Source organism: Aspergillus tubingensis, assembly GCF_013340325.1.
Source record: "Aspergillus tubingensis WU-2223L DNA, scaffold_8, whole genome shotgun sequence".
In the NCBI taxonomy this organism is placed as follows: domain Eukaryota; kingdom Fungi; phylum Ascomycota; class Eurotiomycetes; order Eurotiales; family Aspergillaceae; genus Aspergillus; species Aspergillus tubingensis.
The window spans coordinates 600,732-623,463 of record NW_023336282.1 but is presented as its reverse complement, the minus strand read 5'-3'; the positions used below and the strand labels follow the sequence as shown (position 1 = coordinate 623,463).

The 22,732-nt window shown below is 49.4% G+C and overlaps 8 protein-coding genes across 8 annotated transcripts; 4 read left to right on the top strand and 4 right to left on the bottom strand.

The window, feature by feature from the left end:
• Positions 1-42: 42 nt before the first annotated feature.
• AtWU_06544 (Ataxin-10 homo-association domain-containing protein) lies at positions 43-2,873 on the bottom strand (the record flags this gene model as incomplete). Its single annotated transcript, XM_035501653.1, has 2 exons — positions 43-2,575; positions 2,686-2,873. 2 exons carry the CDS (start codon positions 2,871-2,873, stop codon positions 43-45), a joined length of 2,721 nt encoding a protein of 906 aa, XP_035357546.1.
• Positions 2,874-3,151: 278 nt separating this feature from the next.
• AtWU_06543 (DHHC family palmitoyltransferase) lies at positions 3,152-4,491 on the bottom strand (the record flags this gene model as incomplete). The annotated part of the gene is made up of 3 exons (XM_035501652.1): positions 3,152-4,144; positions 4,196-4,349; positions 4,403-4,491. 3 exons carry the CDS (start codon positions 4,489-4,491, stop codon positions 3,152-3,154), a joined length of 1,236 nt encoding a protein of 411 aa, XP_035357545.1.
• A 1,117-nt stretch (positions 4,492-5,608) lies between these two features.
• Positions 5,609-6,593, top strand: AtWU_06542 (putative transcription factor Rap1; the record flags this gene model as incomplete). Its single annotated transcript, XM_035501651.1, has 2 exons — positions 5,609-5,680; positions 5,739-6,593. 2 exons carry the CDS (start codon positions 5,609-5,611, stop codon positions 6,591-6,593), a joined length of 927 nt encoding a protein of 308 aa, XP_035357544.1.
• A 397-nt stretch (positions 6,594-6,990) lies between these two features.
• AtWU_06541 (chromo domain-containing protein) lies at positions 6,991-8,039 on the bottom strand (the record flags this gene model as incomplete). Its single annotated transcript, XM_035501650.1, has 7 exons — positions 6,991-7,009; positions 7,068-7,093; positions 7,144-7,528; positions 7,586-7,665; positions 7,738-7,780; positions 7,832-7,964; positions 8,033-8,039. 7 exons carry the CDS (start codon positions 8,037-8,039, stop codon positions 6,991-6,993), a joined length of 693 nt encoding a protein of 230 aa, XP_035357543.1.
• Positions 8,040-8,478: 439 nt separating this feature from the next.
• Positions 8,479-10,744, top strand: AtWU_06540 (chaperonin-containing T-complex subunit CCT5; the record flags this gene model as incomplete). The annotated part of the gene is made up of 11 exons (XM_035501649.1): positions 8,479-8,488; positions 8,552-8,569; positions 8,634-8,682; positions 8,766-8,859; positions 8,913-8,996; positions 9,059-9,348; positions 9,403-10,051; positions 10,114-10,251; positions 10,309-10,489; positions 10,547-10,635; positions 10,700-10,744. The coding sequence occupies 11 exons, from the start codon at positions 8,479-8,481 to the stop codon at positions 10,742-10,744; spliced, it is 1,647 nt and encodes a 548-aa protein (XP_035357542.1).
• A 1,160-nt stretch (positions 10,745-11,904) lies between these two features.
• On the top strand, positions 11,905-13,623 carry AtWU_06539 (FAD-dependent oxidoreductase; the record flags this gene model as incomplete). The annotated part of the gene is made up of 6 exons (XM_035501648.1): positions 11,905-12,327; positions 12,411-12,877; positions 12,941-13,001; positions 13,062-13,257; positions 13,317-13,395; positions 13,467-13,623. 6 exons carry the CDS (start codon positions 11,905-11,907, stop codon positions 13,621-13,623), a joined length of 1,383 nt encoding a protein of 460 aa, XP_035357541.1.
• A 6,668-nt stretch (positions 13,624-20,291) lies between these two features.
• On the top strand, positions 20,292-20,825 carry AtWU_06538 (VPS9 domain protein; the record flags this gene model as incomplete). Its single annotated transcript, XM_035501647.1, has 1 exon — positions 20,292-20,825. The coding sequence occupies one exon, from the start codon at positions 20,292-20,294 to the stop codon at positions 20,823-20,825; it is 534 nt and encodes a 177-aa protein (XP_035357540.1).
• Positions 20,826-21,513: 688 nt separating this feature from the next.
• Positions 21,514-22,177, bottom strand: AtWU_06537 (phosphotransferase family protein; the record flags this gene model as incomplete). Its single annotated transcript, XM_035501646.1, has 4 exons — positions 21,514-21,534; positions 21,588-21,941; positions 21,994-22,008; positions 22,175-22,177. 4 exons carry the CDS (start codon positions 22,175-22,177, stop codon positions 21,514-21,516), a joined length of 393 nt encoding a protein of 130 aa, XP_035357539.1.
• Between the last annotated feature and the right edge of the window lie 555 nt (positions 22,178-22,732).

The window sequence follows — 22,732 nt, the reverse complement described above, 5'->3', positions numbered from 1 at the left end:
TCACGTTATGAAAGAATGGCGATGATGCTACCGCTTGTCTGCTCAATCCTTTGTGCGGATGGCCAGTTTGCCTGCCTTGTCGATGACTGCCTCCAGTCCGCTACGTTCCAACATCCCTGCGTCATCCTTCACCACTTCCCGCGCTTCGAGCTCCTCGACCATCTTCTGGTTCTCGCGGTTACCCTCCAGTAGGAACTTCAGGCACATGACGGCGTGTTCCTTGATGTAGGGGTTGTGCGCATCAAAGTTGGTGCAGGACAGGATGGTCTCGACACCACCGTAGCGACGAATTTGGTCTTGCACCTCGGGGCACTTCCATACAAGAGACGACAGAACAAGCACGACGAGTTTCTTGAGGTTGCGCCATTCAAACTCGGACGGATCTTCGGTGATTGGCGGTGATTCGGCCCGAGAGCCGGGGGCATCAATCGGGTCCGGGTCACCGGGATCGTATGGGCGCTCAACTGCAACCGGCGCGGGAGCCGTGTGCTGGGGCTCCTTGGAGGGGTTGTTGTGTCCCAGGTTGAGCGCGCTCAGCTGACCCTTGGGAATGCTGGCTTCGAGCTCCTTGATTAACGTGACTAGGTCGTAGACAATCTCCCATTTGACCAACAGATTCTTCCAGTCGTTGTTCTCTGTGAGCACAGCAAAGAACTCGAGGAACTGGTAAACACCCTCATAGACCCGCTCCATGTCCCACAGATTCAGCGGGAAGTCCTCAGGCAAAGCCCGCCCAGCTCGGATCTGGCCCTGCAGGTAGATCAAAGCGCAAGTTTCGGGAATGATGTTGCCGCGGAAGATCGTGAAGATGTACCGGACAGTAAGGATGTCAACTCTAGAAAGCGGGGCCGGGTTCTTAGTCGCTGTTCCGTTGGGCTGGGTTGATCCTGTAACCGATGCAGGGGAGTACTTGGCTCGGAAGATATGCGTGAGAATCTTGACAACCACCGCCTGCGCGGGCGAAATGATGTCCTTGGGTTGGCCGAAATCGGAGTATGCATGAGACATCAAACCATTTCTCAAGACCGCGTCCATAATCTGAACCATCATCTTGAAGTAGAGTTCGTCGTCAGGGAGATCCCAGGCAGCGATGAAGATCAACAGCTCGCGAAGCAGGTTCCTACCCGTCTCCTGAGTGAGCAAAATGTGACATCTGAGGGCCTGCATATTCCTCGAACCACTTCTCTCCCCACCCTTCAAGCCGAAACTATCCACGATACCAGCCTGGATGATCATTGGCAGTGCCTCGATCTCTGCCGGGCCCAGCACGAGTGGAATATCAGTCAGGAGACCCCGCTGTTGGTCGCCTGGCCGGCCACGATAGTCGTCGTCATCCTCGTCGTCCTCTTCCTCTTCTTCCTCCATACTTCCGTCTGCAACAGCCTCCAAGCTTCGCGAGTCATCGTCACCGACCGTGCCTGCATCACCAGTGTCGTAGTCCTGATCACCGTCGCCAATCTGCGAGCTCTCCTGCAACCGGGCCATCAGCTCGTCTTTAGCCTCCTGCAGGGTTTCTGCCGCTGACTGTGCTGAACGCGGCATGCTCATATCTTCCTCCATCACAGTCGCATCGCCACCCGAAAGCGCACCGTAATCTCCAAGATCGGGAAGATCGGTCCAGCAGACACGTGGGAATCCAGCCGTTGCGCTGCGATCAATCGTAACAATCGCTTTCTTGCGAGGCGGCTCATCTTCTGGCAGAGCAGGAGGTAGGTCCTTAGCCCTGTCCTGGAGATCAGACCATCCATCAACCTTTGCTCCGAGTATGGCGGTAAGAGCGGCGCGAATCTCCTTCACCTGTTCTGGATCCTTCCCCATTTCCTGTATGGCAGTCAAATCGCGTCCGAGCAGCTTTTCCATGTGATCCTTGATGTTAGCAAGAAGCAACATGGCTGCCTCTTCCTTGATGGTGGCAGGCTCTCTCGGGAAGTTTGAGATGGTTTCCAAGAGCAGATCCTCTGCGGTTTGGTCGTAAAGAGCCCTTATCGGGGGATTTACTATCCTCTCTCCGGTCTTTACGATAGGCGCCATTCCTTCCTGCTGACTGCAAGCGGGGTCAAGGGGCTCCCTGGGCTGGATAATGTTCGAGTCGCCCGTTGAGTGGTACCCAAACAAATCTAACCATAGCACCATCTTGCGTTGTTCGTTGTGCATGATGAAATTATGCAAGAACTGCAAGCAGGTGATAAGGAGACGCTTGTATAGGTTGACAACCTTTTGCCAGCGCTCTTCGTTCCTTGCATTCGTCTCCCCGTCAAACCCTCGCGCGGTTACTCTAACGCAAGTATCTACCAGGGCTAAGATTCTCTGATCGAACCCTTTCTCCGCCGCCATGTTCTGCGCCTTTTTCGTAGTGGCGAGGAGGTTACGGGCAATCGTACAGAGATCATTTAGGCGCTCAATGTCCTTGACTAGCGAAAAGTAATTGTAGGCTATTAGGTTCGAAGAGGAGTGATCGTAATTTGCCGTCGGGGGGCTCTTCCATGCAAACGATTGGGATTCAAGGACCGGGATCGCCTTCGTCAGTACGTCTGTGAAGCCTTGCCAGATATCCGGTGATAGGCCAAGGTTATGTCTGTAACACGAGAAAATGGTCAGTATGCAGGAGTGGAAGTAGGTGGCGGAGAGACGGTGGGCCACTGGACGGTGACTCCGATTCAAGACAAGAGAAAAACATCGTCGTACCTGACATCGCTCTCCTGGTGTGTCTTGTATAGAATCTGCTTCCCTGCAGAGAGCATGTGTTCTAAGCGTTTGTCGTCAATCATCCCGCGGGTTTCGTAGTGGCTCAAGGTCCCCGTCAAAATGACCTTCAACATGAGCTCCGCGGGGGTGCATTTCGGCTTGATCTCCGCTGCCGTGCGGTCGGCCATCTTTGACGATGCTTGTGAAGGTTCGTAGCACAAGCAGCTATCCAGCGTTGACCGCGCAATTTATAGTCGGGGAGGGGTGTGGGAATAACGACAATGAGGGACGCTCGGTGGAGAAAGAATCATTGAACCGTCGAGGGGAATTTTTCCGGCTCCGTCCCGGCAACTGCCTTTTCGGGTAATCTTACAAGGTACATGCACGAGGGCCAGAGAATGTGAAGCATTCTTATTTAGCAAGTCATAATTTATGTACATTCAAGTGATGTTAGCAAACTATTTACTTAGACCACCTTCGGCCGAACGGCTAAACCCAAGACATGACGCAGATTGTTCCAAAATCCCAGATCATAGATGTTGTCAATCTCCTTCATACTTTGCACCTGAACCCACCTCCGGTCTACTGGTGCGTCCCTGTTGCTCGGCTGCTTGATCTCATTGGAATCCCGCGATAGCAAGCATCCTTCCTTAGGCGGCTCACCATCGGTCAGTATGAGTACCTGGTCACTACTCACTGGCCAAAAGGACTGGGCACTCTGGTACTCGGCCAACAAGGGTGAGCTGCCATAGATTTCGGCCTTGCTAGATTTGTAAGCCATGCCATCTGCAACCTCTTCTTTCCAGTCTGACCACTTTGAGCTTTCGTTGGTTGTCATGCCAGCCCAGATCAAGTAGGTGTGGTACACGAGAAAGGCTGCCGCCAATGGGGCTGTCATGGTCATCAGCAGGGTAATAGCACCAATGCGAATATCGGCAGCGATAACTACAGCCCATATGTTGCAAAATCCAGTCCAGGTTTGCCGAGTCGTCCGCAAAGGTGAGCCCGGTGGTATCAGTCTGTCGTATGTTTGATACAGGAGAGTGTATCCCAGACATGAGCCGTAGATCAGCATGAGACATAGTGACAAGATCATGGAGAGAAAATAGTGGTAGTTGTGAAGTCCGACACAGTTCATGAGCCAAACGCAGTGATGGTCATGCCGTGCAACGCATGCTTTGCAGATGCTGCAGTGTTTACTTCGTGCCGGCTTGACAATATGACATGTGCGACAACGCTGTCCTGGGTGAAATATGACCTTATCGTATGGATAGCGTTCCATTTCAACTGGGTAATTCTTTGGGGTGATGAATGACTTGGTCGTAACGCTTGCATACAGCAAAACGTAGGGCATGGTGGCAAGGATCGGAATCCATATATGGTGGACTGTGGAAATCCTAGGCCAAGCAGTTGGGATGAACATACATTGCCCTGCAATCATAAGGGAAGAGAAGAATATCTAATATTCAGAGTTAGAGGAGGCCGTTGGATATCAGACACATGGACTAACAAGGATCAACGGGTGATTTTCGTGCAAAATGTAACTACCAGAACAAGTCCAGCAGTGAGACAGCCAGCCATTGAGTAGCCAACTGTCAAGGTAATGAAGCCCATTAGGGATGTGTATCCAAAGAGCTCTATACAGCCAACCAATGGGGGTTTTGCTACAGGAAGCATCTATCAGTTACGGCCCTTACAACGAAATGCTGCAGCCTACCGAAACGCAGGGAGTCTCCCGAATAGCGCCACGAAAACAAACCCAGAGATCCCGAGGATCACAAGTGCAATAGTTCTTATGGCTCCCATCGTTAATAGGTTCTTGATCGTATCTTTGGGGAATTTCTCTGGATTAGTCTGTTGTCTCCCTCGCCTTGTTAGTACGGGGCAAAATCGTAGTCGGAGCAGTAATGCAGGCCAGAGCTATGAAAAGAGGATAATGCCACCCTGTCGCTTAGACCAGAGCTGGCATCATCAGTTGACAGGCTTTGGCGCGCCTGCTTGCAACCACTATTGCCATGTTGCTGAAGCTGCCGCCCAAGTGTCCACCGGGTATTTATTTGCGAGTAACAAGCACGTGACGTAATTGCCCAAAGGGGAAAAAATGAGCGTAACTACTGAACATCATGATTTGGATCCATTCAAATTAACCTTACCTGTACTTTCGTCCTCAACTCTAATTGTGACCTGACTCTTTGCATGAGTTTCATATATATCGATAACGCTAGTCCTCTTTCTGAATAATTGATACCTTCACATGCACACCTTATCTGTGGTTTAGGGTCCTTGACGCGCGGACACGTGAACACGTGATACCGTGTTTCTGTATACCTGCGGGTCTACAACTAAAAACGTTCGCGCTTTTGACCTGACGGTTATAATGACTGAAACGAGCACTACAGGAGACAGTGGTGTATCAGGAGAGGCAACAACGCCCCTCTTTCAAGGGAAGCAGTTCTGGTTGTCTCACAACATCCCCCAAAGGAGATGGTTCAAGGAATTGATTGAGGTACTACAACTATACATCACTAGTATGAACGCGTGACTGATTTATCTATGGAAAAACGGCGGTACTATACGGCTGCTAGAGAAGGATGCAGATATCAGATTGGTTGACCATAAGAGAAAGAATTTACCCGCTGACACGTGAGGTTTCCTCCCTGTTCCATCCTTGACTCACTTGTGTTATCGCATCGCTGGAAACTAGTGCATACTATTTCAGGCTTCTATCATCCAGTGGACACTTACAAGCTATAGGTACTCTTTCAAGTATGTCGAAGACTCACACCGCCGGGGAAAGCTACAGAATCTAGAGAATTATAGAGCTGGGCCTTCTGAAGCACGCCCCGTAGGGGCTACCAACATTCCCACCAGAGGCCACAAGATCCCCTATACTCTTGAAGATGACCAGTTGCTCTGGGATTGGATGCAACCCCACGAGAGAAACCCTAAGGCTTCCATTAGAGGAAATAAGATCTATCAAGAGCTAGCCGAGAAGGTATCAAGAACCACCTCTGAGCTGTGAAGATACAAGCATACTAAGTGTCATTTGCTAGCATCCAAGGCACACGTATCAATCATATCGGGATCGGTACCTCAAAAGGCTCAAGGGGCATCCACGCCCTGGTGGTATGCCAGAAACAACAGATCAACCTGCACCTGATGAGCCCTCCAATTTAGCTACTCGCACTGTCCAGTCTGAGCCTCGAGGAGGGTCTGCACAAGGGGCTGAGTCTACTGCCATCCAAACAAATGACAAGAAAAGGAAACGGGCTTCTGAGGATACTCCTGATGAAGACAATGTAGACAACCCTAACAAGCCCAGTCAGAAGAAACGAGCTACCGAAATCATTATCAACCTTCCAGACCCTTTCATCTCCGAACCTCAGACAAAAGTGGCTGCAGTATCACATTCAGCGACAGCATCCAACGGCCAGAGACCAACTCCTGGGGCAACGGAGGCGAGAGAACGTGGGGCTACTCAGGAATCAAAGGCCCCAGCTAAGGAACCACACCAGCCTTCACAGCCAGACCCTTTGTTTCTAGAGCTCCCATTTTTGCCTTCGGATGATGATCCTGAAGGCGAAGATATGGAGCAGGATATCGATGCATGGATCGATGAACGACTTCATACTGGAAAGGCTCAGCATGAGGAACAAATACACCAAGCACTGCGGTGCACCAGCATGGATCCAGAATTAGCTGACAGGGTCCTGGCTATCCTAGTAGAAGGGAAACCTATACCGGATGATATGCCCGGTGTTTGGACACCTGAAGATGACAAATGCATAGAAGGAAATGAGACTCGAGGCATCCAACGAGTCATGGAGAAGCATGGGACGGAGGCCTTCAACAATCGCTGGGAGTACCTCAGCATGGTCAGAGAGGCCGGTCTTCTGGATACCCTATGAATAGGACTGCCGCAATTTCGATATTCCGGAACTGCGAACTAATAAATAATAATGTACATGGATCCTGAAACGCTCAAATGAGACACAAAGACAAAAATCCGGAAATCACATGATACCCAAAGAGCAGTAGTGCGAATGAGTTCGCGAAGACCTGGTGCAGCTGGCCCAGCTCCGTTTTGTATGCCGGTGTTGGTTCTCTTCAAGCTGGAGAACTCTTATGGGGGTCCATGTCGAGACTAGCCCAGGCCATTGTCTTACACTTTAGGTTATCTTGAACCAGTAGTTGAAACTTCAAAAACACCCTATATGCTTGCTCCTTCAGGACTACTTTGCAATTGCGCCTGTCGTAAATTGGACGATGGTAGATAAAGAACCCGAACCTTAACGAATGGACTATTCAGCCCTCCTTGAAGACCCTGATGAGAGTGATTAGCATATGCTCATATTACAAGGCAATGAATGAGGATGTCTTACAGATGTGATTCATAGAATTGAAGCATCTTGCTGCAAGTTAGCGCCGACAAAGAACCGCGGATCCCAGATAACTCACCTTCTTCGGGCACTTGTCGTAGCACATCTCTATGTTGACCTTTGATTTTCTACCATTCTTCCAGCTGATAAACGCAAGCAAATTTGACGTTCCCGGTTGCCGTATAATTGTTTCCACGGTGTCGACCTCTTTCTCCCAATTGCGAGATGAAGGAACCCACGTGGATGTGTCGTCGCTTTCACCTTCATCGGCCTGCTCTTTTTCTGGTGATTCTGTTGTTGTTTCAGCCCGTGACTTGCGGCGTCTCTTAGGCTCGGGGGTTTTCTCAGGGGCGGACTTCGGAGGTCTTCCCATCGACTTGCGCTTCTTTGTCTGCGGTTGTGGCTTTTCAGGACGGCCCCCCAGGACTCGAAAGTACTCCTCGACTATATCCTTCGCGCCTTCTCTGTAAACGATCCATCAGTGTCGCTGAAGCTGTAGTGAGCGACGTCCAGTAGCATACAATAGATTCTCTTCTGGCTCCCATGTCATGTCAGCGGGGTCATCGTAGCCCTGCCACTTGACTTGTAAAAGGAGTTCGCCCTACCAAATCATTAGCCAAAGCATGTCCTCTCGGTGTCAATTGAACAGGTGTATATAAAGAAAGTCGCGCACCTTCTTGGCCCATTCATGATTCATAATCTTTTCAACAGCGTATCTGTTCATGTCAATCCCTGCTTGCGACAAGGTCGCACGCGCGCAAGCTTACACATCCTCTTCTTCCTCATCCTCGTCCTCGTCCTCATCGTCATCCTTAGAGGCATTCTTTGTGGACCGAGCATCGTTATAGGGAATCGACTCGCCACTCGACGACTCGTCATCGGAAATGTCAGGAACCGGCGCTATAGTATGGTTAGTTTGACGGTCGATCTCGAAAACAGCATAGATGCATCAGTTTGCGGCTACTTACGGGGCATTGTCCTGAAGGAAGCAAAGTTAAGAAGTCGGGAAAACAACTTGGCGGATTTCGTGAGAAGTAGACCCACGGATTAATAAGATCACAGAGTGAATGACAAAGAAATAGACATTAGCGACGATGCGACAATAGTGTAGCTGAGGGTCAAGTTGCTTTGGGCGCAGATGAAATGCCGAGTCGCGCGGGCGCGCGGTGGGAAAATCACGCTATACCCGATATAGAAAGCAGCTCACTAGCCCGCTTTGGACATCTCCAGAATTTCGAATTGCAAGTGTGCCTCCTAGTCCCTCCGCCGTCCGCTCCTCTGCCTTCCCCCCATCGCTCCGATCAACTGTCCTGGGAGTCTACTCGATCCGTTGACTCCTATCTTTGACCCCCTTGCCGGCTTTTATTTTCCGACTCTTTGAAGTGGGTTTTCTGCCAAGTGGCAGACCGTCAAAATGGCGATGCGTATGTTGCAGATACCCCTCACTCGGCATCAACTATACTAACATTCTTTGGCCTCTTTTGCAGAGCTTGATCTTTCTCAAGGTGGGACCTTTCGCTACTCCGGACTTGCTTCGGTTTTGATATCTGTTGCTGACCATTACATCAGCTTCTGTAATGAAGGATGAACAGGGTCGGCCATTCATCGTCGTTAGGGAGTACGTTCCGATCTTCGACTCATATCAACACCAAATGGACGGTTTCTTTCAGGGCAGGTGGCTAATCCGGTTCTACAACACAGTCAAGGAAAGAAGAAGAGACAGCATGGCACGGATGCGGTGAAGTCACACATTGTTGCCGCCAAGACGGTCGCCAGCATCGTCAAGACCTCCCTGGTACGAACCGTCACCGGACTGGCAGAATAAGCAGTATTTTAATGGATTTATAGGGTCCCCGTGGTCTCGACAAGATTCTGATCTCCCCTGACGGAGATATTACCGTTACGAACGATGGTGCCACTATTCTCGGCCAGGTTTGTCCTTTACCATCAGCCGCTACATTCGAGAATATATCTGACCTGTTGATGCTGGAAAGATGGAAATCACGAACAACGTCGCCAAGCTTCTTGTTGAGCTGTCGAAGTCTCAAGATGAGGAAATCGGTGATGGAACGACAGGTGTCGTTGTGTTGGCTGCGGCTATGCTGGAACAGGCGGCCGAACTCATCGACAAGGGCATCCACCCTATTCGGATCGCAGACGGTTACGACCAGGCTTGCGAAATCGCCATTGCGGAACTCGACAAGATCAGTGATGTGATCCCCTTCACCAAGGAGGACACTTCGAACCTGCTTAAGGTTGCCAAGACCAGTCTGGGTAGCAAGATGTACGAGGATTTCTCCGTTTGCCCCTTGGGTCCTGCATGCTGACCCTTGTACAGTGTTTCCAAGTCTCACGACCAGTTTGCGAATATCGCTATCGATGCAGTTCTCTCCGTGGCCGACCTCGAGCGCAAGGATGTCGATTTCGAGCTAATCAAGGTTGACGGCAAGGTTGGAGGTGCCCTCGAGGACTCCCTCCTCGTGAAGGGTGTCATTGTCGACAAAGATTTCTCCCACCCCCAGATGCCCGACGAGGTTCGGGATGCCAAATTGGCTATCCTGACCTGCCCGTTTGAGCCCCCGAAGCCCAAGACCAAGCACAAGCTCGACATCACGTCGGTTGAGGAGTTCAAGAAGTTGCAAGAGTATGAGCGGGAGAAGTTCACAGAGATGATCCAGAAGCTGAAGGACTCTGGCGCCAACCTGGTCATCTGCCAGTGGGGTTTCGACGATGAGGCCAACCACCTTCTGCTCCAGAACAAGCTCCCCGCCGTTCGCTGGGTCGGCGGCCCTGAGATCGAACTGATTGCCATCGCGACCAACGGTCGTATCGTTCCTCGTTTCGAGGATCTGAGCTCGGAGAAACTCGGAACCGCAGGCCGTGTTCGTGAGATGACCTTCGGTACCACTCGGGAGAAGATGCTCGTCATTGAGGATTGCGCCAACAGCCGTGCTGTGACGGTGTTCGTTCGTGGAAGCAACAAGATGGTAAGTTCGAAGATATCGAGGAGATATCAGGGGACATGTGCAGGATGCTGACACCCTCTTAGATCATTGATGAGGCCAAGCGTTCGCTCCACGATGCTCTCTGCGTCGTGCGTAACTTGGTCCGTGACAACCGTGTTGTCTACGGTGGTGGTGCTGCTGAGATTGCTTGCTCCATCGCTGTTGAGGATGCCGCTGTCAAGGTATGTCGATGTCCTTAGAATATGCGTCTAATCACATGCTAATGTCATTGTCAACAGAGCCCCGGAATTGAACAATACGCCATGCGTGCCTTCGCTGACGCCTTGGACGCCATCCCGATGGCACTTGCTGAGAACTCTGGTCTCAGCCCTATTGAGACCCTGGCTTCGATCAAGTCTCGCCAGGTCAAGGAGAACAACACCCGCCTTGGTGTGGACTGCATGATGACCGGCAACAACGGTTCGTATAAGGCATTCCTTGAAACCCCTGGCATTTTCGCTAATTAGCCATCTATAGACATGAGAGAGCACTTCGCCATCGATCCCCTGATCGGAAAGAAACAGCAGCTGTTGCTTGCTACTCAGCTCTGCCGTATGGTCCTTAAGGTGAGTCGTCCAACCAGTCTTCTCCTATTTGTCCTGGAAACGCAGCTAAGTCGAACTGAAACAGATCAACAATGTCATCATTGCGGGCGACGAGGACCAGGATTTCTAGATTTCTTCTGTATACAGGTTTTTTTGTTTCGATGGCTAAAAGTGACACAAACACTGGCGTTGCAGTCATGCGGAATCGATGATACTACATATAGTTCTTGCAGGTAATCAATCAGTCTCGGTGGTGCTATGAACGATAAACATAGCAGTTACATAGAATCAGTGAAATGACAGAAATGACATTCATCCAGTTCCGGAGTAGATGTAGGAGAAGGAGATAGCAAAGCCCTAAGAAACAGAACAAAGGACCAAAGAATGATGGGTTAGCTACTAAATGAGGCTGAAATAGAAGTGAGTGGACGAAAGTAGTAGTTGTGATTGTAGTGACATTTATCATAGAATAAAAGTATCCCGGACATCTCAACTCTACTTTGAAAACACTATCTTCTAGTAGTCCTTATCTTAGCAACAAAATTACTAATAAGTAGTTTCACTAACTAGGCTTTATATACTATAGTTAGCATTGTAGTTGGATTTACCGACAGACAAATATCACGCGCTCAGCTTCTATACTCTATGGAACTATGAAGTCACCGTATCTCAAACCCACTCCCTCCATACTCGTGAATCATACATGGACTACTATAACCGTGATTCTCAGTATCAAAATCCCCCTTCCTCAAACTCCCCCGCCTCCCGAGGTCGGAAGATACCGCAACTTCGTATACGATAATCACATCCTTATCAGACCTCACAATTAATGAACACAATGGATCAGATATGTCTTCCCCGATTAAACAAATCCACTTAATCAAAGATAGTTATCTAGCCAAGAGAGACACCCGGAGCGGAAGTGGGAAAAGGAAGGGAACATATCCGCCCGAGGCGGATAATGCACCTGCATCATAGTGAAAGTGCGCGGCCCGCCACCCCAACCAGCCAGCCGCCCGCCTGTGCCAACCGATGGAAGCCTTCAATCAAGATAAGGAAAAGAATGGTAACTTTGAGAGTCAAAGTGTATTGCATATTGGTTGTTCAGATCACGAGAGTTTAAATAGCTGCGTTGGTCCACGTCACATCGTGTTGGATTGTTCATTCTTCAACTTCATCTTCTTTGCTACTATCAGTATACCCTTGATCACATATATACATTGGTTGCCACTACTTACTTCAAACTTCCCATCTTTCTATATATAACTTCGGTCTACTACTACTATCAATATGGGATCAAACGATGAAGCATCGTGGCGCCGTCTGAGCGTCGGTATTGTTGGTGGTGGTATTGGTGGTATGGCTGCGGCCATCTCGCTCCGTCGGGCCGGTCACGATGTGACTATCTATGAGCGTCATGATTTCGCGGGTGAGGTTGGAGCGTCGATTTCGTGCGCGGCGAATGGCACTCGCTGGTTACACGAATGGGGAGTTGATGTTGCTAAGGGCGATCCGGTCATTCTGCGCAAGTTGATCAACCGCGACTGGAAGACTGGAGAGCCTGTTAGTGTGTATGATTTGGGGGACTATGAGAAGCGTTGGGGTTATGTCTATAACATGTTCCATCGGCAGTATATGCATGCGATGTTGAAGGACTGTGCTATGCAGGAGGAGGGCCAGGGAACGCCTGCGAAGCTGAAGGTCAATTTTCAGGTTCGTCGCGACATATGCTACCTTTGCTCTCGGGCGTAAGGTCCGATTATATAGTTGGCATGCTAATGTTGGGAACTATACAGTGCAAAGATATTGATCTGAATTCCGGAGTGATCACCTTTGCCAACGGGGAGACTGCCCAGCATGACTTGATCGTTGGTGCTGATGGAATCGGCTCGGTTGTCCGTGGTATTATTGGTATTCATCCTGAGAGAAAGCCTGCGGCCTCCAGCTGTCTGCATACTAATGTAACGACGGAGGAGGCTGTTCGGCTGGGTCTGGTCGATTACTCGAAGAACAGTGCGCTTGAGTACTGGGGTGGCCAGGAAGGCAAATGGGATAAGATCGTGCTCTCGCCTTGTAACGGTGGTCGCTTGCTGTCGTACTATTGTTTCTTCCCTCGCGAGATGGGAGACTATGCAAGCCAGACCTGGGGTGGCGAAGACCGTCCCGTCGAGGAACTTCTCGCGCCTTATCCTCATCTCGATCGCCAGGTCTTCTCGCACCTGAAAATTGGCAAGGAAATCAGGCCATGGCGTCTCTGGGTGCAGTGAGTACCCAACTAATACACTCTCACAGTCGCTTGGAAGTTGTTTGCGCTAACGGTGGGCAGCCAACCATACCCATATATCTCCCGCAACATGGTTTGCCTTCTCGGTGATGCAGGGCACCCGGTATGTTTTGACCTGCGGATTTGAACAATAGACAGTATCGACTAACGCATCCCACTGCAGATGATGCCCCATCAGAGCCAGGGTGCCTGCATGGCAATTGAAGACGCTGCGGCCTTGGGAATTATCTTCAGCAGGGCGCACTTCAAGGGCGATGTCGCCGATGCGCTGTCGATCTACCAGGAAATCCGATTGCCCCGGGCCACCAAGGTTCAGTCAGCTTCGGCGAAGGCAGCATATAATATCAACGAGCGCATTGGTAAGCGAGATTCACGATGCTAAAGTAGCGAAGATACTGGTCCTAACTATTCTATCCAGGTTTCTCTAGCAATACCGACACCGCCACCTATAAGGTTGAGGATGAGAAGAAGAAACTGACCATTGAGGAGATGAATGCGTAAGTTTCTTAGCCCATTTGATTTTATTCTGGTATGATTTTCTACTTCTAGACTCTGACGATCAAACCAGATATGACATGCACAGAGACATCGAGGAAGTTGTCGCCATGCGAAGGGGGCTGCCGCACACAGACAAATTCATCAGAGGGCTACCAGTCGGCTTGAAGCTAGGAAACGGGGTAGTTGTCGGGGAGCAAGAGACTAGCTCATTCCAGCCTCGGATTTGAGTACAGCATGCGGCATGCTAGTGTTTTGGGGGCGCAGCATTAGTTTCGCGCCGGTGGAGGAGTTCTTTCTTTGGGCGTTGTATTGTATCTAGCGTGATCATGATCTGAGATTGTACTTGAGCAGCTGATAGCATTTATCTACTATGGGTTAGTGTGACACGTACGGGGCAACCTTTTGGGCCTTCTCGAATGCGACTTTCATATCACTGTATTGACAGACCATGTGCCCGATCCTAGAAGTATTGATGTTTTGTTCTGTTATGAAAGATTCCACGCATAGTATACCATCCTACTGGCCGAACCCATCACAATGTGCAGAGTTCCGATTCGGCGAAGACTGTGATGGCGCTCCGTGATTGCTATCCAAATGACCTGTGAAGTTGATAGGATCGATTTCGGGCGAAGAGGGCCATGTGCGCTGTGTGTGCTCAGACACGGAGAAATGGATCAGCGGGATGTGGAGACGGGAAAAGGAGAGGAACAATGGGCTGACAGCTCAGCATGGGGTTAGTCGGTGATTGAGTGATAAAAGTACGATCGGCAAAAGGCCAGAAGATGACAAAAACATTGGTCGAATGAGCCTTATCAGACCATATTATAAACAACATATGAATTGGAGCTGTCCATGCGATCTGATAGGGACAATCAGAATGGGTGGAAATGATTTCCACGAAGGAGGGTGAGAGTGATCTGGTGACGGTCGTCTGATCAGCGGGCGATAATGCAATTGTTATTCGGCTGCCTCGTCTAGACTGAAAGGGGAGCGCGACCATCAATTGGCCCGGCGACTACTTTTTGTCATTAGTCGACGACTCAGAAAAGAACAGACGGCATTGCACATCAACATCCACTCACAACCCGTCGCGGAGGATATGATCGATAGCGCACAGGCGTGGTAAGCCCGATGCAATATGCATTTGCTCAGATGACCAGCAGTGAAACTCTCCCGTAAATAGCAACGTAGCTATGCGTCGCAAGAAGAAGCAAATCCGACTTCTAGACTCGGTCGATCGCGTCTATTCAGCCGTCACGATGCAGCTGATGTTTTACCGGACAAGCCAGCTTCTGCGCTTCTTCCCGGGGTCCTTGTTCAGAAGCCGGTCCCTCCAATAATATCGAGTCGCTATCGTGGAAAATCCTCGAGATCCCTGCACAACGGTAGAAAGCTCTGCTCATACGAGCTTAGGAATAGCCGCCCGACAGGGGTCCATCGTCTATTCGCGAGGCTGCTTGAGACGACATCATTGTCAAAGGGACGAAGGTTTTTTTCTGGTTCTAGTCCACCACATCCGCCCTCACTACTGCTTAAGCCTCTATCGCTTGTGTATATCGGGCCTCGTCGGTGAGCAATCTCCGCCATAGTCGATTACTCGGCAGGAGGCATGCAGTAATCGCAAAATCTTGGTGTCATTCTTTTCAAAATTGGACAACGGAGCAGCCAGCTACATCTCATCCTGCCTCGTTCGACGACGGCATGGAACCAGGAAGGAGTATATTCACCGATCAAGTTGCCGTGGATTTAGGAACTGTCACTGGCAATCGGTTGCACATTCTGAACGGTCCTCGTGACAATACTGTCGTTGTTGGAAATGCATTATGCCATGTTATCGCTCATATAACCAAGATCAAAACACTTTTCCTCAAGGTCATGACATAGCATAGTCATGAGGACTTGGCTGGGCAATAAACCGTACGAACCGATGTGCAACCGCGGCTTGCATCTGCAGGTAACGCATCTCGTATGATTTGGTCGTCCAAGCCTTGGTAGACCGGCATGCTTTGTATGAGAAAGGTCGAGCGTATCCGCAAGGGATTCTCGAATCCCAATCATCAAAGCCAGTCTTTAGTAATCATCCTTCGATAAAGAGTCCCGATCAATGAATATGAATTTCTGTCAGATGTCCCATGACTTTCAGTCATCAATACTATTCGGTGTGCGGGAACGGAAGCGCCGAAACTTCCAATTGCCTTTCGATAGAAGTATATGGGATGTTGATGGGGTTACACTCGTCTGGTGCCTCAAGCCGCCTCATCCGATCATTTTGAAGAGGCTGTATGTTAGAGCAAGGAGCACCCTTGCGCCTATGGCTGGCCAGAGGAAGATGCAGAAGCATTTGATCCTGTCCGGAGGTTATTGTCTCAATGACTTCTAGTCATGGCTTCACTGAATCAGCATCAGTATCGTTAGTGTCAGTATAATGTCGCTTCTAGAGGATGATCCATGGCTGCTGTTGACTCACCTTTCCTTCCGAACCATTGCTCAGACATGGGCCGTTTGCAGATTATGAGTTCACTTTGCAGGTACTGCAGGCTTCCATGGACTTGATATGGAAATTCTATTCGATCGCGGCCAGGGTGGCATCTTGCATATCGAGAGCTAGGTAGGAAGGCTAAGATCCCATTCGGAAGGTACTTCGATCTACGATCTGTCACCGCTGTTTATCATGTGATATGGTGCATACAAGAGAGTATTCTGGCGGTACGGCATCTCGAAGGGAAACAAACATATCTGGAATCAGCTGCAATAAGGCTAGCGTAGGACGTCTTTGTGCTATGAACAGAACACTGTCTTAGTAGCTTGTGTATGGTTACAGCCTCGGTGATTACCCAGCAGGTGACCAGAGAACTGCTAAGTATCTAGACAGTACCTCCTTAGAATGATGCTGATCCCGGACAAGGATATGTCCGATGGAAGCGCACAGCCCTGAAGCGAAGTCAAAGATGCACGATTGTGTAGAGGAATGAATAACCGGCCTCGGTTAAAGCGGCGACGTCCCGAAAAAAGAAAGTCCACGCAGCGCCAGGAGACAATGCGCAGCGGTTACCACCCGCCATCACATGGCTGCGAGCATCGACGTGGCCGGCCTCCGTTCGCGCCAAAGTCCACCATGATTCTGTCTCGTGGGACCCGAGCATAATCCTTCCCCCTTTTCTCATGACAGCAACTGACGATCAGGGCGTCAAACGAGAAGCCGTGGCGTGTTTGCAAGGAGAATGCCTTACAACAACACTGTCAAGCAATCACCTGTCGCTGCTTCAATATTAACAGCGATATCTTGGGCGCCCATTATTTCTATACCGCTACTTCGGACTTGGGCGATTTTAGCATCACACGACTGCAGGAGGTGATCCTAGCATCTGATGATGCTCACCTCTGGTATGTGCCTTTCTTTCTTTGGTCTCTCTGTAGCCTTACTGTACTATGTTGAAACTCGTAATTGGAGTATTTACAGTATTTCACACAATTTCCGTCGGTCTGTTTTTCTGTCTTTTTCCATGCACTCTATTCCTTGGTACCTCACAAAAGTACTACATCAAGTCAGGTACCAGCCATGTGAAGACATACATCTAAACATTCACGAGGATATCGATTTATACCATCAAACTCCGATCCAGACCATCTGGGGCCTTTTTGATTGGCACATCGGCATCGCCAGATATACACCTCTCAACCCTGGCTATGCGATCCGATTAGCCCGTTCACCCTCGACACCTTATATACCGGACCAATAGAGATAGCCAACCCGGACTAATTTCTCTCGCTCTAGTTAGATAGCACTTAGATCTAAGCCAATAGCCTTTGCAACCCCCTTTGACATGAAACGAAGCCCACAGCAACTGCCGATTAGCTGAGAAACATATCCGAGGTGCAAGTCACATGGATGGGACATGGCGGCTGTCAACCTAACTCTACCGACTCTTTCGGGGATACCTTATATCGCAAGGTCATGCGACAGCCGGAATCGGTGCCTGATCTGCCTAAACTTGAACCAATGTCTTCTTCGTGCTACACTAACTCGAGTTTGTCTTTGTTTCAGCTTATCGCCATGAAAGGTTCCAGCTATTAACCAACACTTACTTGGTCGCCCCATGAACTCTCTGTTATGAGTGTGCTATCCGACCATACCCAATCGGCAGATGATGACGGTTATGAGAGCACGCCCATATAGCAATGTGACAAGTCTACTAGATGTTCCCAATCCGAACTTTCAGCCTATTGCGGGGAAGGACTGCTAACCCCGGAAACCCCTGATCCAGTTATTGAACCCCATGGGCCCAGCCCGCCAACTGGCCGCATTCATCATCCACGAACAACAGCTATCTATAGCAGAACGACACGGCATATAGACAGTGTCATACTTCCAACAAACAACAGACGAGTCTCACATCCACAGGGCCTAGAATAATAGATCGACCATAGCAATTCAACACACGCCCATGCGTAATGATGACTCCCACCTGTACCCTGCAGCGACCGGACCAGTTACTATGATAGCTATTAACCCACATCAACGGCGGTATCAGCCAACGTGTAACAAAAGCGCCCTAAATCAGGCAAGGAAGAAGTATACAGCCCTGTCATCTGACACGAGGAATTTTCTCTCTCTCTCTCACACACTCATCAACCCCGATTAAGGAATCACTTACTAATTATAATACCCCCATTTGCTTTTTTTCTTTTTCGTCCTTTCCCCCTCATTTGTTTTTCCTAGAACCAGGTCTCGGGATTCTGCCAACGTTGCGCAACGGAAAAACTAATCTCAACTAGTCAACTAGTAGTTAGTCACTTACTGCACATGCAACTGATGATTTCTCAACGGACTCCGTACTTACAGTTCTGCATGATAGTACTCTAGACCCTACACCTGTTCATGTATGTTATGTACATATGTACCTAGATGGGTACTTACATGAGTGGTGGGGGGTGTGGGTGTGTGGTGGTGCAACACACTGCCACTTACCGTAAGTATTTGGTTGTTGTTGTTGTTTTACGTCCAAATCGGCGGTGGGCGGGGGTCGATCCCAACCGGACAAGGTATCTGTGAACATGCCTGTTGACCCAAATACCGGGACATGCAGATGCGATGACGATTGTTCTACTGCTCGGTTTATTGCCTCATCCTGGTTCTACTTCTTCTTCGGAGATAGCATAGCATCCTTCCCTAATACAATACTTACTGTCCTACTTGACGATCTAAAGCCATCCTGTAGTTAGTTATTTGTATAGCGATAGATTTTAAAAAGCGCGGGTATATCTACCTATAGTATCAGTAGTAATACATTATCGAAAAATATGTAAGTCCATACATACATACTTACATAACTAATGATCTACTATTAGTATTTATTGTCTTTCGAAACATACATACTTGAATTACGTCCGTCCCTGAATCAAGGAGTAAACCACTACCACTACCACTACCACTACCACTACCACTTAATAACCAACTAACTAGCTATTATTCCTCAGCAAGACAAGGCATACCCAAAGAGGCAACCCGCTGGCTAATTCTACTTACTTACTTACGGTCAATCAAAAGGAATTTGCGTGATTTATGTACAGAGTACTGTACTAGTAGTAGTAAATATAGATAAGGACGTAGGTACAGTTATCATCTGCTATCAATCCAAGGCAAACATATGTATGCATGGATCATGCCTAAATATCGCACATAGTAAGCTACTCAGGTATTGAGCTGTATTGTCTGTTGTAGCACACACACACACACACACACACACTCAGTTACACTGTGTTCCTCGTTTTCGCCTCGGTGGGGGGAGGTTGATCAATCCGGGGTAATTCCGTGAACGTGCCCTTTCATTGCTGCAGATTTGAGAGAATGGAAGAGGAGGTGGCAAGTAGGTAGGTAGGTAGGTAGGTGAATACACAGTTGGTTTCCTTGCAGTATTGGGGAAGAGCTCTCAAGACAGATAGATGAGGGATAGATGGATAGCTTACGTGGCTAGGTAGGAGAGAGATAGAAGGGAGGAATTTTTCGATGGATGGCTGGTGGATGGAAATAGTAAAAGGAAAGGAGGTCCAAGTCCAGGTCCCGGCCCCGTGTTCCAGCCCAATAGGACTACTACTGTTGTTACTGTTCATTCTTCAGTCGGGAGAGTTTGAAGCTATGTTTTATATTGGTTTTATCGCGTGTTGAGGATTCGGGGGGGAAGGGGAAGGGTACGGAGTAAGGAAGAGAAAAAAAAGAAAGAAAGAAAGGGCAAATTTCAGATTTACCGCAATAGGCTTCCCGGAGCACTTACTCAGTCAATCAATGAAATGTGTGTCTGTGGGTGGGCTTGATTTGTTTTTTCCTTTCCTGTTCCTCAGATCCTTGAAATGCGATCCGCGCTATAACCCTTGCATTTACGTGGAGAACCCACCATTCCCCTGGAGGTCAAAGCGAGCGAGAACTGCGAATTTGCATGATCTGGTAGCCGCTAGGCTGGGTTCTCGAACAAAGGTCCGATTCTGAACCGGTCTATTTTGCTAACCAGTTCCTGGTAGATTGGCCCTTTCCTGGGTTACATGACAAGAATCGTTCGTGGGTTTTGGCTGGTCCGGGGGATGCGGCCCGGGAATTATGGAATGTGACTTGTTCAGGAGAAACGGCGATGCTACGTACCACGTCGGTTCCCCATCGTATGGCATTTGACGGGAAGGCAGGAAATAGCAGTGAAAGACAGTGAGAAAGAGGGAGGAATTGAAGAAAAAAGAGACCGTATGTGTATATTGGATTGGGCTTTGTGCTCCGTAGCAACCCATACATTAGTGCTGGCCGGCTTAGTGACTGGTGGTACCCGGCTGCCCTGTGTGCCCGGGTCGTTATCCCTTCCAAATGCATATCCCGGGAGTCGATATCCGTGCGCAATCCAAGCTTTAAGCTATGCATAAAGAATTCAAGGGCCGGAGAAAGTTTTGGAGATCATCTCAAAATAAGGCTAGGGTTCAGGAGGCAATTTCATCCCAGTATGAGGCAATATCCGCCCTGGTGAAACGGTTTACAGATGAGTTTGTGACCCCTGGGATTATGAATGGTATCAACAACATTCTCGGAAATTTTGGCGATCGTAAGAAGTTCCCAAAAGTCGTAAGCTTTATTCATGGGATGAAAAACGTCGATAACCAATCCACTCCTACTCCAGGTGAATGCCTGAGTGTATGGCACCAGCCACAGCAACATACCGTAGATCATGTCGTGCAAGATCCAGACGGTTCTATGATCTACAGAGCCGTACTCAGTAAAGTTGAGACCACTGTGTTCCTGGCTGACGCCCTACTTCGACCAGTCCCAAAGGAGGAATGGCAGACTACCTATAGAGGAAATAGGCAACGGGCGTTGTGTGCACACAACAGCATCACCGTCCCTGTTGTTGTTCCCAGCCTGCGCGTCCTGTCGGATATCTCTAGTAGTGACTAAGGTCGGGCGGGAGTACTCCGTAAGACACCGGCGGCACCTGCTGTTTATCATTCTTTGTCTGCAGGCTGCACTTGATGCATGGTGCCTTATCCGGTGCTTCTAAGCCGCTGTTTGACGTGATGCAGCTGCGTCCAGTAGCGTCCTTCCATCCCCGTTGGCTTCTAGTCAGCAATCGATCATAGTGTCGGCACTTTCGCAGGTCAGGAGAGCAGTCGACAATGGCGGAGCCGAGTAAAGGCCGTATGGGCGATACTGTTTCTATACAGTTCAGCTCTGTGTGTGATTGTAAACGAGTCAACTCGGTGTATCAACCTCGATTGAGCATGATATGGTAGAGAGAGATAGATAGACATGGAATCCCCTTCAGCCGCGACCAGTGGCGCATTAATGCCGCGGGACGACCCCACATCATGTGACGGAGGAGCTGTCTTGTGACTCGGGGGTGGGCCTTTGCCACTGCGGGTTTGTTTGGTTTTGCCCCCACGTTAAAGGGGGCGGGCGGGAGATGAGGTAACATCAGTCAGTACGGAGTAGTCAGTCCTCTGTCACTATTGTAGCTAGCTAGCTAACTAGCTGTATTTTGTACACTGGCACTCTGGCAGGTGGCATCTGCATCGACTCGCTTCTACGCCACGGAGCAATAGTCGCCTCTGCCTGTTCTACCAGCAAGGTAGGCGTCCTGATGTTGTCAATGGTCCTCGGCAACTTTCTGTCGGCATGGACGTCAGCTCCCTCGATCAAGTGTGGATTGCTTTTTCTTGCCTTCCACTGGTGTACCGCGGGAGTCCCTCGGATGCCCTCATCGGTTGACGGATTCTCCCGAACAATCGAGGTCATCTCGAACAATGACAACCAATTGTCAATGAACAGTTGGTTGATGCCCCGAGAATTTGTGAAGCCCTTCCTACATGGGGAATCATGAGATAGCGGGTTCCAACCACGGTATAGTCTCACCTCTCCTTCAGCATCGTCATCATCATCCGGAGAGTTTACCTGGGTAGGCTCAACAACACGGAGAGTATGGAGCATTTCCCATCCCATTGTTAGGGAATGACTGGGACTTCCCATAAGCTTAACCAGGCAATGTACCCAGATAGAATGTAGCTCCGTAGAATTCTGGAAAAAGGGCGTCATCCATGGAATTCCCTCTATTCTTCATGGCACACACCTGCAAGAGGTACGCCTGATGAATCGGAGTGTGGTCGAGTGGGCTAGGGCGCAGCTACGTGGCTCCCTCTAGAAGCATCGCTGTGGAACGATTCCATGCATGAAAGATGGCAGCTGAGCACTTGGATCATTGAAAGCGGAGGTGTCCGCCCCCCAGCTGCAAGCGAAGCGAATAAGCTCACCATGTTGACGGGTTTCCCTGATTTCCACCTGCCAACAGAGCTTTGGTGCCTAGGAGATAATGCTGCTCTTGGTTATTGTCTGCATTGAATATGCAAGAAAGACGGGTGTGGGCTCAATTATTAGCTATGGAGCTTTACTTACTATCTACTTACTTACGTTCGCAAATGCCGATCTTGACTTAGTACTTGACTATCACTGTCTAATTAATAGCGCCTGTCTAGTCTTGTTAAGAGTTTATATCATTGCGGGGTTTACCTGGGCCATCCGTCCTCCGATATTAAGTTCTCCTCCCTAACATAGGAGAGTGTGTATGAGTGTGTATAGAGTAGTACCTTCCCCATGCTACGGGGCATTCCGTGGTAAGACGTTAACTATCCGGCAATGCGATCGACTTTAACCAGCAAGTGACCACAATGTGAACCGCCTTGCAGATCGTTCAACGTCGCCGCTACTACTCAGTACTAACTCGACAGGGCCTTGTGAGGCTTGGAAACTCCCTTTGGGCCCCAATAAGCCGACGAGGTCACGACCCCTCCACATCCAGCCCCTTGAACTTT